The sequence below is a fragment of the Biomphalaria glabrata genome, chromosome 7 (assembly GCF_947242115.1).
Source record: "Biomphalaria glabrata chromosome 7, xgBioGlab47.1, whole genome shotgun sequence".
Taxonomy (NCBI): domain Eukaryota; kingdom Metazoa; phylum Mollusca; class Gastropoda; family Planorbidae; genus Biomphalaria; species Biomphalaria glabrata.
The window spans coordinates 41,046,570-41,060,767 of NC_074717.1; the positions used below are offsets into that span (position 1 = coordinate 41,046,570).

Here is a 14,198-nt window from a genome sequence, read left to right on the forward strand (position 1 = left end):
TTAGAGATGTCTTCATAATGTGTATTCTCTGTGATGTAAATGTACATTTTAGTTCCTGTGTGTATCTTATAGATACTAGAGTCATGGTAAGCATTTGAGGTAGGCCTAATGCTTTATTCATTTATTAATGAAACATAGGCTATCATCCCCATAAACAGAGCCTGTAATATACAGGACTATTTGTATGTTTAGTTGACATTTGCTTACTAAATAGTGGCTTTTGAATTTTTTTTTATTTTTTTTTTTTGGGGGGGGGGGGTGTATTAGACCTATTTTGTTTTTTTTAAGCACAATTTCTTTTTCAACTATGTAGTTTTTCTAAATTTTACGACCGAAATAACATTTACTGACTTTACACAGCTGTGTGCGAAATATTTTCGTTAAATCTACAGTACATCTAGACTCTTGATCTAAGTCACTAAACTTCGCTGACTTTTTACGGCTGTGAGAGTCAGAGAATTATCTTCACTAGATTCAAGTGATTTAGCATAAATCTAGAGTCTAGATCTAAGTCACTAAAATTCAAGGACTTTTCATGGGCTAAGGCGACCATAAGACTCACTGCTCGCTTCCTTTCACATGCTCTAAGGGAGTTATTCTCAGCATGGTTCGCTACCAATGGGGTTTCTGATTCGGCAGTTTTTAGGAGAATTTTATGAGCCTTTAAATTTTTTAGGGGATTTTAGGAGCGTAACGAAGCCTGTTTTAAGAGCTACTCAAAAACAATATTCAGTTAATAATAATTATAGCTTTTATAGCACTACTTTCATGCGTGTAGCATGCTCAGAGCGCTACGGTCCAATTCATTCATGGACTAGTTGGGGAGGGGGTGTTATCTGGGAGGTTTTCTGTGCTGTCTTTAGGCACTCAGTAAACACAACTCTGCTGAGTCGGATGTCGAACCTCAAGACCCCTTCATAGGTAGACAAGACAAGCGTAATTAGCCTCTTGACACGCTTCCCAGTTCAGTGACATAATGATAATTTGAATGCTGTTAATAATAATTATAGCTTTTCTATAGCACTACTTTCATGCGTATAGCATGCTCAGAGCGCTATGGACAAATCTCATTCGTGGACCAGTGGGGGGAAGGAGTATCTGGGAGAATGTTTTCCGTGCTGCCGAACCTCGAGCCCCCTTCATAGGTAGCCAAGTTCTGTACTTAGCCTCTCGACCACGCTTCCCAAAGTTGTCTTATTGTAAGAAAATTGATATTAATAACAGTATAGGAAGTAGGACTTAATGGATATGCCAGTCAGTTATTACTTGACTAGTCTAATGGTCTTGTATTTAAATTTATCAGGACCAGAAGGTGGATATCACTATTAATGATACAAATCTGTGCCTAACCTAACTAGGGAATAGGTAGTTGCCAGCTGCCCGACTTTTATCACAGATTGTTGGTCAAGCATATAACAATTTAACTGATATCTGAAGTTTTAATTCAAACAGTAACATCTCATCACTGCTCAACACTGAAAGATTACAACTCAATTCCTCCACAAAAAAAAAATATTTAATTTCTTCATCTGCTTATACAATGTACGCAAACAACAGGCATAAATGAAGTACTTTTTAAGGATATAGTGAACCAATAGGTTTAGCCTCCATGGGTTTACATTCACATCAGCCACGCAAAGAATCAAGTCAATGTAAAAACCAAGAACCAAGAAATGAGTGAACCACATTCTTTATTTACACAAACTCTCCCATCTCAAGTGTCATACATCTCTGTTAACAAGCTTACACTCACAAGCAGGTGAGGAGGGCCGGGCACATGTGGCAATACTTAGCAGTACATGAATAAGAACAAAGGGCTATAACAATAAGATATAACGTGCTGTGATGAGTGGCCAGTCTATGAACAAGTCTTCAGCAGTCATCTTCACATTAACATTGATAATATTAGCCAGAAGACTAAGAGCTTTCATTATTGTACTATGAAATAAAACCTAAGCCACTTTCTTTAAAATTATACTTACAAGGCAATTTTTTGCTTAACAGTTATGTACACTATATATATATTGTAGAATATATTAAACAATGTATAGAAAATAGATATTTAAAAAAAAACATAAAGAAAATAAAACATTATTTTCAATTTAAAAAAAAACAGCTTCTGAAATCAATGTTTTTCAAGGGAGAGTAGGACTTTTCAAATGAATGGGTGAATAAAATTAGGATTACAAAGACTTGTTTATTTACAGCATGTTCAACTAATTTATATTTGAGTTTCACATGTCCACCACCACCACAAAGTTTACACATCACTATTCTGTGTGTTTTCAAACCTGGACCTGAGGCGCTGAGAGAACTTTGGAGATTTGGCTTCAGTCAAAGGTTTATCACTTGGCTTTAGGACCACAGCTTTATACCTGTGGGAAAAACAATACAATATTTATACATTCTTACAGATTTAATAGGAAATCTTTCAAATGTTCTGAATATTAGCCTTCTACTTCCATTATACTACCACTCTACACTGTTTTCTTCTTTGAGGCTTCCTTTATCATACTAATACTATATTTAGGACTGTAATATAAAAATTTATTATTTTTTTTTGTAAATCAGAATTCCTACTTATGTTCAAATAAAAATTATTTTATTTATCATTGAAATAAAATAAACAAAAATTGGCCAGTATGGGGACTGAAGAACTATCAACTACACTATCCAGCCACACTAGTATGTGTAAAATTTCAGCTGGAATTCACTATTCACATCAATTCTATTTTCTATCTCTAAAGTCACATCCATTCAATACACCCATTCGCACTATTTTACATTTAAATGTTTCCAGTCACGAAAAGTGTAATCTAATAGTAGGCACTGTAAAGACATGGGTAAACACTGAATAATAGAAACATTTGCATTGCTGAGCTTTTTCACAGCTAAAATGGACTTCATACAAAAATTATGTTCCATTTTATTACACTGGCCTTTCATTTCAAAATGATTTTAATAGCATTGAAGATAAATGCTAAAGTAAATAAATATGAATCTAAATTAGCGTCACACAGAAATGTTATGTAAGCAGCTGCTGACAGTAATATTTTTGATGTAACCCCTCCATAGTTAGAAGTGCATGAAATCAAAGACATGATTCAAAAGGTAATGCATTTTTTTTTTTAATAAAAAGCTAACTATTGTATACAAGGCAGTTCATTTCTAGTTCAGAACCACATCCTTTAATTTGGGGCAACAACCAGTAAGATAAAGTCTTGATAGTGCAGAAGCAACAATTACTTTTTAATTCCAGTGGCTTTGTGGACTGCTTCTTGGCGCATTCTAGCAACAGCAGCTTTTTCTTCCCTCTCTCGCTCTTCTTCCTTCTGTCTCTTCACAGCCTCTAGGTAAGCTTCATGAGCTTTGGTGCGTTGATCAAACACCTCCCTTTGTGCAGCTCTCTGCTCTGTGTTCAAATCAAATTCACTGATTTCTGAAACATTTCAGCATTGTTTAGCACAGGCCAGAGAAATAACAAACACATCAAATTGAGATTATACTCCCACCCTGTTATTTTGATAATCAACTGGTTATAGAAAGAAAAAAAAAGGAAACAAAATGTTGAGTACTTTATGTAGTTTTATATAATCTACTGTCTGTGAAATGCATTACAGAATACAACTTGAAGTAATGTAGTAGCTCTTGTCAGTTCATTATATGACGAATATTTTAAAAAGATTTTTAGAAAAAGATAAGTTCCTTAGAATATATTGTAAAGATTCTTAGAAAAAGATAAGTTCCTTAGGCAACAGATGAGACTGAGTAGAACCTTGCCTAACATGGAGTGCCGTCTTTTTACAACATGCAAAACACACTGATTAATTATTTGATTCAATGCCAATCCCCAAGACTGACAGTCACAATGATGTACACTAAGGATGAATTAAGAAAACAGAACATCCCCTCACACATGTCCACGCCAGAAGGAAATAAAAAATCTATATATACATTTTATACGCACTATTTTCATTTCTCAAAATAAACCAAAGAATGAAAATAATGTTACTAAAATAATTTTTTTAAAGAATAGTCAGTGTCATTGCAGAAAAAAAAATAATTAGGATTTAGTTAAGTTCTGGATCAGTTCAGCACAATGCAGAATAGGTTTAATTTTATTTTTGGCCAGGGTAAAAAAATAAATGCAAGCTTTGATTTCTAGCCAATTTTTAAAAAAAATGACTAAACTGAAATTAGACTTTAGTACCCAAACACCAATTCCTAACAGAAGTTCAATAGCCATCTCTTAGATTCATCCAGATATTCAGTGTATGCACCTTAAGGCTAGAAGCTGTTTCCATTCCCAATAAATATAAAACAAGCAGACACTGTGAGGTGGTAGAAAAATGCTACCTGTAAATACTTATCTCTAACCTGTAAATACTTATCTCTAACCTGTAAATACTTATCTCTAACCTGTTAAAGGTTTGCTAGATTTCTGTGGTTGGAATGGTTCCTTATGTATGACTGCATTAGGCCCAGCCTTGAAATTAGCAGCCTCAACAGCAGCTTTTTCTTCTTCCTCCATCTGCTTATAAAGGCAAAAGAGACAAATAAAAACTGGTGTAAAAATCTGAACTATTGACAATGAACACTAAGCTAACACATTTGTAATAAAAATGCTAATGAAAATCAACCAACTTTGGCTTTAAACTGTTGCTTGTATTTCTCTCCCCGCTCATCAATGTGCAAGTGAAAAGGTTCTGGTTGCGTAGGAGGGCGTGGTTGTTTGGGAGGTAATGTATCCGGACTGTCACTGGGCAAATTGGTTGCATGAAACTCACGTGCCTGCAGGAAAATTTAAAGGAAAAAATAACACTTTATTCATGACTGTGAAAATTATAGGCTAACATTTTTATAAAGCTTTATACAACAGGCTGGTCATTGAAATTGAAAAAAAAAATCAAATAATGGGGTTCAAGCTAAGACAAAAAAAACCTTTAGAAACATAAACCCTAGACTAGTATAGCTAAATGGTAATGCAGGGTTGAAAATCAAGAGTTTCAAGACTATCAGGAAATAGAAATTCAGGTGTTGCTAAATAGTAAGGTAACTATGTCTCTTTGCTAAGTGAAACATAAACATACAACTGAAATAAGAGAATCTCCCATTGAAACAAATGATGAACTCTAGATACACCAGGCAAACTTAGTAGTAATAACCCTTTTTTTCTTTTTCTTCTTCTAGCCAGCTTTTTGCTGCTGAGCTGTCAGCTCTTTTACAGACTGCCAAGGAAAAATAGTGTGCTGTTTTCTTCAGTTGTTCAGCACTGCCGTACAGGGTGTTGGTTATGTTGGGCTGGAGTGGTAGCAGGGTCTGCCTAAGGTGGATTAGGAAGGGGCATTCAAAAAGGATATGGTTTACGGTTTCATAAGGGTGGCACAGTTTCTACAAAGGGGGAGTTGTGTGGGATTTATTTTATTGAGATGGTAATTTAACAGAGGTGTGTGTCCTGTCCTTAGTTGGAAGATTGTAGATTGCTCTTTGCGGGGGAGGAAGTTAATACTGTCCAGTTTGTTAGGCATGTTCATTTCTTTGTACATGGCTCTGCCTAAGTTTCCTGATCCCCATTGGTTGAGCCACTCCTCTTTAAGGTTGTTCATTAACATTGACCTAAGGGTGAGGTAGTAATAACCCTTAAATTTCAAGCAAAAAAAAAAGATCCACACTCCTGGTAAATACAAAAAAAAAAAAAAAAAAAAAAAACTGCCTGTAAGACAAATCAAGATGTAGTTTTAAAAGTACTACTTGCTTTTATATAGTATGATAACTAGATCCTGGAATGTCTACAAAAGCTACTACCCCAAGACCAAATTTTAACAACATCAAAACAAAATACCCTGCGTTCTTCCTCCAGGATCTGTTGTATCTTCTGTTCTCGCTTGGTTAACATCTCTCTGCTCCTTTCCTCCACTTGGAAGGGCTCTGGTATAGTCACACTGTGTGCCAGCTTTGGTCTAAAGGGCACACCATTAAATGGAACAGGATTGGCTTTAATGGTGCTCTGAGTTTCTTCCTACAAAAAGCAAAAAGTCCATCTATAAAAGGATACCACCAATGTTTCAATCATGAAACTTAATTGATTAAGCTACCACTGAACTTAAGTAAATACAGCAGATGAGGCATTAACCCAGAAAGAAGCAATTAGAAAATTTAATAACTACGAAGATATATATGAATGTATATATTGGCATGCAGAATGATCCAACTCATAGCACGCAAAATCATTTAAATGAATATAAATAATAATAATTTAAACATTGATGCTGGTACCTGTTTAGGAACTTCAACAGGTAATCTGATTCTACTCCTCAGAGCAAATGCTGGTGATTGAGGTATAGTGATTGGTTGGGGTTCTACTGGCTTTATGCCCTGAAAACAAATATTGTTTAAAACTTAATAAATACAAAATTTAACTTCTGTCTTTTAATTAAAATATCAATTTTTAAGATTGTATTTGAGAGAACTTTAGCTGTAATCCCCCTCCCCCTTTTTTAAAACAAACTTGGACAATTTATACTCATATTAAAAACACAGAGAATATAATAACATCAAATAAAGATATTAAAAGTGATTGGTGGATAAAAAAAAAGGTTCCAAAAAAAAAAAAATGCATTTTTCATCTAAAACTTATCCCTATTGAAATGTTTTAGAATAAAATAATTTGACTGGAAACTTATTACTGTACCTACATTTAAAGCAACTTAACTAGCTACTATGTCTAGTGAAAACTGTACATCTAGAGCTGATTTGCAGTGTAAATGTGTCTTATGAAGTACCAAAAACTTGAAACTAATAGAACTGCCTAAAATAGATCTTGATAAGGTGCTAAACCATGACAGTTCAACACCTAAATTTAGGTAATTTATCACTTAATACTAAGTTTCAAGAAAAATTCAATAGCAATAAAAAAAAAAAAAACAACTTTTGGACAGACATTGATGTACAGAAAAATGCACTTACTACAGGTCCCTGCAATATCTTAGGATTGACAGGCTTGGCATGAAATTCAAATTTCTCTTCTTCTTGGCTGAGTGTTGTTGTGTTCCTTAGGTCACCAACACTGACTGATTTCTTGTAATGGAAATTAAATTCTTCAGCCACAGTTGGTGGTTTAGGAGCCACCTTTGGCACTCCCAGTTGGGTTGCTTCTAAAATTTTGTGGTTGATAGGGTGGGCTTTAAAAAGCTGCCTGCAAATTAGATGAAATAGTACAATAGAAAAAAAACAACAATAACAAAACATATCAGTTTGCTGAAATAATTACAGTGATGGGAACAGACTTTGAACAAATTTAAGGACATTTTCTACACTCCCGTTTTTGAACTAGCCTATCGCGGCGACTTAAAAAAAAAAGATGTAGAATCATTTTATTTCAGATTTTCTTTACATTATGTTGTACTACATAATAATTACACTGCATAAGCTTTACTGCACACACAATGCATACAAGGCACTATTGTTTGTACATATAGATTACAGGAGAAAGCTTTTTGCAGATAGATGCTTTATATCTGGGTCCAGGCAGTCTGAGCATTCTATAATAGATAACTGCTTTACAGGTATTGTAACAACTTCTCTCTTTCTCTCTCTCAAACAACTATAAAAAATTAAAACATACTTGAGTTTTGGAAATAAATAAAAAATATGAGCTACACTTCTGTTTGTTTCAGTGATTATTAAATTTTATACAGGAGAAACTGTTTATTAAACTTTGTACATTAATTCTACCCATAAAATGCTTGAAAAGCAGTTGAGAGAAAGCTGCTGAATCTCTGCTGAGTTCTTAAGCAAAACAAGCAAGAACAACCAGATGAGGAACAATGCTTAGAGGAAGAGAATGTTTAGCAATAAAACTGCATTTTGAGGCTTCCTTATGTGACTCTTTTTCATGCTGACAAAAGTTGTTTACAAGAAGTGGATCTTCACCACACTGGGCTTTTAAAGCATTAGTAATGATTAGTTATTAGTAAGAAATAGAAAAAACTTAATATATATTTCTCACTAGTAAGATCTAGATCTACTTAAACCTAATAAATTGAATCTAGATCTCTAGTGACTCTAGATCCAATATATTATTATTATATTCTATCAGACTTATACTAAGTAACTCACGCCTCACTAGACTCTAGTCTATAGTCATGTAAAGTAGGCCTACATCTAGTTTTAGATTCTTATTCTACATAGATGGCTGGTAGGCCTACTAGATCTAAATCTAGAATATATCTATCTAGACAGATTCAAACCACTCTAGTCACTCTAGACCTCGATTTTTTTAAAAATAGAACTTTAACTGTGTCAAAAGACCGGATGTGCACATGTTCAAAACAAATCAATTCTTATTTCGCGTTTTTCCGAAAACGGAAAAATAATAAAATCTTATTTTTTTTAAATGTGGGGGAAATTTTCGGAATGTTTTGTTAGAAAATCAGATCAGAAGAAATTTTCAGAATTCCGAAAATTTTTGGGAAATTCCCATCACTGTAATTAGTCCAGAACAACCTAAAAAAGTAATGATAAAAATAGATCTCGAGAAACTATTTCAGACTTTCCCTATTACATTCTAAGACAATCACTTACCCACACAAATAATAACAAACAGGCCTACCCCATAAGTTTTCATCATGCCCTGGCTATAATTCAAAAAAACAGAAATGGAAAAGTGGTTTGAGAGCTGAGACAAGTCCCAACAAGCCTGTGGAGTCTGGGAACACATGAGGCGCCCTGATTGCACTTCCCCGTGGTGGAGGCTGTCCAGGCCTGGGCAAGCTATTATAGCACAGTGCAGGACAGGCCAATGACATCATTGTTAATACATAACAATAGAGGAAAATGTGGAATGCTAACTCATGGCTGGAAAGTAACAAAAAATTCAAAATATAACTTAGAATAAAATACTTTTTATGTTCCTCAAATTCCATGAGCTCTTTCTCTTCTGCAGTGGGAATATTGACAGGACGTGACCTTCCCCTTGTTGTAAGGTTTGGAGTCTTAGGAATAGTTAATTTTGGTGATTGTGAACGTATGCGCTTGTCAGCTGAGGATGGTTTTGATTTTGTGGCAGAACGGGATCTTTCTTTACTACCTATAAAAAAAAGAAACACAATTAACCAAAATGTTTAATTTCTTTTCATTCATATGTTTTCAAAAACAATTTTGAAATCGATTTAGTAAGAACCGAATATACCCAGATCTAACAGATACAAAGGAGGAGCAGTAAAGTGCTTTGCTTCTGAAACAGGGTCAGGGGTTTGAATCCTGGGATTTTTAATTTCGGAATCTTCGAGACCTTTACATCATATGCCCTATAGACCATAAAGGTCTAAAAGGGGAACTTTACTTTTAACAAATACAAAATACATTGATGCATACTGAAAACATAACATTTGCATATCATAGGCTACTAGGACTGGAAACAATGCATCATTCACCTCACATACCCACAGATCTAAAAGGAAATGCTTTTTAAATTTTTTTAAAAGTAACACCTTTATCATAAGCTTAGCTTCTAAACTAAAGGCTCTCAAGTTTGTATGCTGGCAAAGAATGGGACTTTTGAGATTCATGTTCTTAAGGACATAAATGAGACCACCCAACTTTACCTTTTTTTTCTATTAATAACATAAAAGGGAAAAAAACAACACTTACTGTTAGGTTTGGATCTGAATCTATCTGGAGTCTTATTATGAAAAGCAGCCACACGCTCAGCCACAGACTCATATTTAACAGCTGGCTGACAGGCATTATTGCTTTTTTGAGTATGAAGATGAAAGGGTTGAGGTCTGGTCAATCCTTGAATAGCTGGCTTTCCAGGAAGCTGAAAATGTTATAAATACAAAAATATTTTCCAAGAAGCTAAAAATCTCATATTTTTATAGTACTGATGCTAAAATCTTTTTTTTTTTCATTAACTACACATAATGTTTTAAATACAAATTTTCATCTAAATAGCATTTTTAGTTAAATAATAGGTTAAAATTTAAAAATAATATTACTGTTGCAATTGGTAAAGCTTCTCGTAAGGACTTTGTGAAATCCTTTACTTTATGCTCGCTCACTGGTCCATCAACATTCTTTATTCTTTCATCAGTTTTAAAATTAAAAAGTACAGGCATTGTTGCAGGTTGCTTGGATCGAAGGGGTATATAACCATCAGCATTCATTGCTTTTTTATAAGATTCCTAAAAAAAAATAATTTATTATTTGTACATGTATAAATGTATTCCATTTAAAAGTAAGATTTATGCTATTGTAAATTCAGACTTTTACTAGCACATTTAGTAAGTCTCAATACTTCGCTAATTATTTACTTTTTTCGACATATATCTCTTCTAACCTGTGCTAATTTACGTATCTTTGCCGCCTCCTTTTGCATTAAAGCTATTTTTTCCAGCTCTATTTCCTCTGAGGTTTTTACTTTGTTCAAATCTTGGACTGAATTTAGTCGACTGGGAGAACCAGATTTTAATCCAGCTGTCTTCATGTTGCCTGTGCTGCTCCATTTCGATAAACTTTTAACCCTCAAGCTCTGAGATCGAGTCAGAGGGCAGGCTTTAGTGGCTTTGGGGGACCTCACTTGCTTTTTAGGGCTCAGGCTTTTAGCATTGTTTGATTCATTAACAGACTCTTTGAGTTGAGTCTTTATCAAGGAGGAAGAACCCACTGAGCCGGACTCCAGAGAAGCTTGTAAGGTCTGTTGTGCTTTCAATCTTGTATTGGCTGCTGGGGAGTCTAAATTCTGTTCCTGATCATCATTGGTACTGACAAGATTGTCTTTGGGAAAGGCTTTTAGATGAGTCAGACTAGATCCTAAATGCTTTTCTGTATCCATAGGGATGTCATTTGATAATTTTAGACGCTTCTTAGGAGATGGACCAAGATTCCTTTAAAAAAAAAAAAAATCAAATAGATCTATTAAAAATTCTAAAAATGATACAGCAACAGGTGACATTAAATAATTTAGTGTACTTACTCAGCAATATTTTCAGGATTGTTTTTTCCATCTTTTTTAGCTGGTTGAGATTTCTTATTAGAATTTCTGATTTTGTAAAAAAAAGTTGAAAATATGTTAAGTTTCATCCAAGCATTTATAAGTCAGCTAGCATTTATTTTTTGGAAGAACAAAATATAAAACCTTTTAGAAGTAGCAAATAAAATTAAATAAGATTTTCAGGTATCAAAATACATCTGATTCATAGTTACTTTTCTCACAATATAACAGAAAAAAAAAATGGCAATTGACAACATAAAAAAAAATAATCTAGGACTCTGGAGCTAACTCGTAAAAATGTGATTACTCACTTAAAGCCATAATTTCATCTGTTTTATTTAACAAGTATATATATATATGTTAAAAACAATAATAATGTTACCGTTATGTTTAAAATAGGTACCAACCTTGAAGGCTTCTCATCTGTCTCCATTTCTACCCTGTTCTTATCAGTACTTCTGACAGGCGCTGTACAAAATAACACAGAAACACTCAAAGTAAACAGTGAGTTATGTATCAATATAATATGAAATAATTGTAATGTACATTTTTAATCTTGCTACTTATTCTGAAGATTACGTTAATTTTAATATCCTTACTGCACAAAATAGGTTGCATGTGTCTGCAGTAGCTACTTGTAAAGTCGCTTACCTGTTCCTTTGACAACTCTCTGTGGTTTTCCCTGAATTCTGAAGTCATCTGCTTCTGTGTCTGTAAAGAAATTTAAAATTAAATCATTCATATTAATATTATTCATATAGGTACCTGACTTTGTCTGGGGAAGTATTCTGTTATTCAGTTAAGGTGGTAGAATTTTAGAATTGTCTTGAACACATAAATGATAGATATAAATCTACTTCTAATTGTTAACCATGGAATGGGCCTTAGAAATAGATAAGATTTACATCATCACCCCCATGGCCCATATTACATATAATAAATATAATATTTGTATAGAATAGTATAGATTATAGATCCATATATATAAAAAAAAAATCTTTTCAGACCTTCACCTTGCGATCTATAGGGCCTATAGACAGTATTGAGTATAGGGCAGATAATGTAAAGATATGAAAATGAATCTGTTTCTAGTCTCTATTTATATACTATCCCTATAGCTAGTTAACTATCATGTGGCCAGTCATCTTACAAGTTACATTCTTAGACATCTAGTCTAGTCTATCTAAAGACTATACTATAGACATATTGATGTCACTTTGACTATACTATAGAGAGTAGAGAGAGTATATAGATAGATCTAGTATAAGTAGATCTATATATTTAAGACTTTAAGATAGATAGAATATCATAGAATTGTACATTTCTAGACTAGTCTAAGTATGTACTAATAATGGACTAATACTAGTAATACTGCCAATACTGGCAGTGATACTCTGTCTAAAATTGAATGATGAATAGTCTAGTAAAAAAATAGACTCTTATCTTATATAATACAGACGTTACTTCAAAAAAGAAGATGATTACGTCCTACGCGTCATGCATTTAGTCATGCATATTAACCAATGACTTAAATTCTGCCAAGTCACTGGTTTTCCTGGCTAGCTCAGGCAACCCATTCCATGCTCTATAAGTCTATAGCACTAGCACTAGGGAAGAAGGAGTATTTGTACAAATTTGTCCTAGCATATGGGACGAGTAATGTGCCTTTATCACTTTATCTTTGTGTCTTTCAGAGTATTTTATTAAATTTTGTTTTTGTATTTGAAGATTATGGTTCAGTGTTTTATGTATAATTGCTACTTTACTTTTGAGTCATCTGTCCTGAAGGCTTTCTAAATTTAGTGATTTTACTAAAGGTGTTACTCTAGTCAAATGTGAATATTCGTTTGTTATGAATCTCACTGCTCTATTTTGTGTTTGTTCCAGTTTCTTAATGTTTTCTTGAGTTGAGGGGTCCCATACGGAGGATGCATATTCTATTATTGGCCTAACCAAGGTTAAATAACATTTTAGTTTTATGTTCTTATTTGATTTATAGAAATTTCTTTTAATAAACCCTAATGCTTTGATTTTTTTATAGTTTCATCAATATGTGGATTATTATAACACCTAGGTCCTAGGTATTTAGCGTTTTTAGTCTGTGTTACTGGTTTGCCATGAATTAGATAAGTGGCATTAATTTGTTTTAGTTTTTTTTGTTACTCTTAACAACTGACATTTCCCATTTCTGTAATTCATCTTTAGAATTCTCTTTGTAAAATATCTGTGTCTTGTGTTGTTTTTATTGTTCTATATATTATGCAATCGTCTGCAAATAATCTGACTTTTGTTCCTGAACTAATGCAATTTGGTAAATCATTTAAATTTAGATCTATGTAAATTAAAAATAGTAGTGGACCCAAGACTGTTCCTTGAGGTACACCTGAGTTTACTGTTATCGGTGTTGATTTAGAGCCATTTATTATTACAGTTTGTTCTCTATCAGAAAATCTTTAATCCACTGATCATTCACTGATGCAGTGGACCATTAATGCCGAAATGTTTTAATTTTTTAAGCAAACTATGCCTATGCCGGTGAACTTTGTCAAAAGCCTTGGAAAAATCTAGATCTAGATTATTCTAGATCTAGTAAGATTAAAGATAGCATCTAAATGATCTAGATATCTAGATCTATTCTATTATTTCTATTTGTTCACTTAAGACCCGTGCGACTTGGCTAAGTTAGGAAGAGAAGATAGATCTATGTGACACTGTGACTAGACTCTAAAAGTTAGTAAAAGTCTTAGATCTAAAAAGAACTTAAACTGAAGTTGAAACTTAAACTTATTACTAGCTTCTAGATTTTTTTTTCTAGATCTAATTAATTAAACAACTTTTTTAGATCTAGATTAAAAGTAAAATTTAGTAAAATATAGACTAGTTTTAGTACATACGCCTATCGAACCAACTATCATCATAAAATGGCTCATAGGCATCTGGTTGAGTAAAATCGATGAATTGTGGAGCATCAAACTCCCATTTATTATCCATTTATCCAGAAGGAAATGTTAATGGTCAATAAATAAGCAGAATATTTATTGTTTTCACGTACAACACCATTACACACTGCAAATTTTCAATCTGCCCGCACATATGATTCGACCAATGGCAAGAGAAGGTGAGATTAAATCTTGTAAACTACTTATTTGATTGGTTAAAAATAGACGGCGATAAGACCATTGATTTAGAAATCTATAAAAAAAAA

At 33.4% G+C, this 14,198-nt stretch overlaps 1 protein-coding gene across 3 annotated transcripts; it reads right to left on the reverse strand.

Moving 5' to 3' along the window:
* Window positions 1-1,498: 1,498 nt before the first annotated feature.
* LOC106077501 (targeting protein for Xklp2-like) lies at window positions 1,499-14,103 on the reverse strand. Of its 3 annotated transcripts, none has more exons than XM_056036178.1 (15): window positions 13,888-14,103; window positions 11,645-11,704; window positions 11,401-11,461; window positions 10,976-11,041; window positions 10,340-10,886; window positions 9,999-10,184; window positions 9,652-9,820; window positions 8,902-9,088; window positions 6,967-7,195; window positions 6,277-6,375; window positions 5,843-6,019; window positions 4,645-4,791; window positions 4,420-4,531; window positions 3,247-3,439; window positions 1,499-2,375 (listed from the first exon to the last, which is right to left on the reverse strand). In XM_056036178.1, the coding sequence occupies exons 1-15, from the start codon at window positions 13,982-13,984 to the stop codon at window positions 2,261-2,263; spliced, it is 2,445 nt and encodes an 814-aa protein (XP_055892153.1). In that variant the 5' UTR covers window positions 13,985-14,103; the 3' UTR covers window positions 1,499-2,260. The 3 variants fall into 3 exon arrangements, with proteins under 3 accessions (XP_055892153.1, XP_055892152.1, XP_055892154.1); XM_056036177.1 differs by having other exon boundaries at window positions 4,420-4,534; XM_056036179.1 differs by having other exon boundaries at window positions 4,420-4,534; window positions 14,046-14,064.
* Between the last annotated feature and the right edge of the window lie 95 nt (window positions 14,104-14,198).

Coding starts and splice junctions, on each gene's coding strand:
- LOC106077501 (XM_056036177.1), bottom strand. CDS start 13,984: ATGGATAATAAATGGGAGTTTGATGCTCCACAATTCATCGATTTTACT. Junction 11,042..11,400: donor ACAGATGAGAAGCCTTCAAG/GTTGGTACCTAT, acceptor TTACAAAATCAG/AAATTCTAATAAGAAATCTC. Junction 2,376..3,246: donor AAAGCCACTGGAATTAAAAA/GTAATTGTTGCT, acceptor TTTTTCCCACAG/GTATAAAGCTGTGGTCCTAA.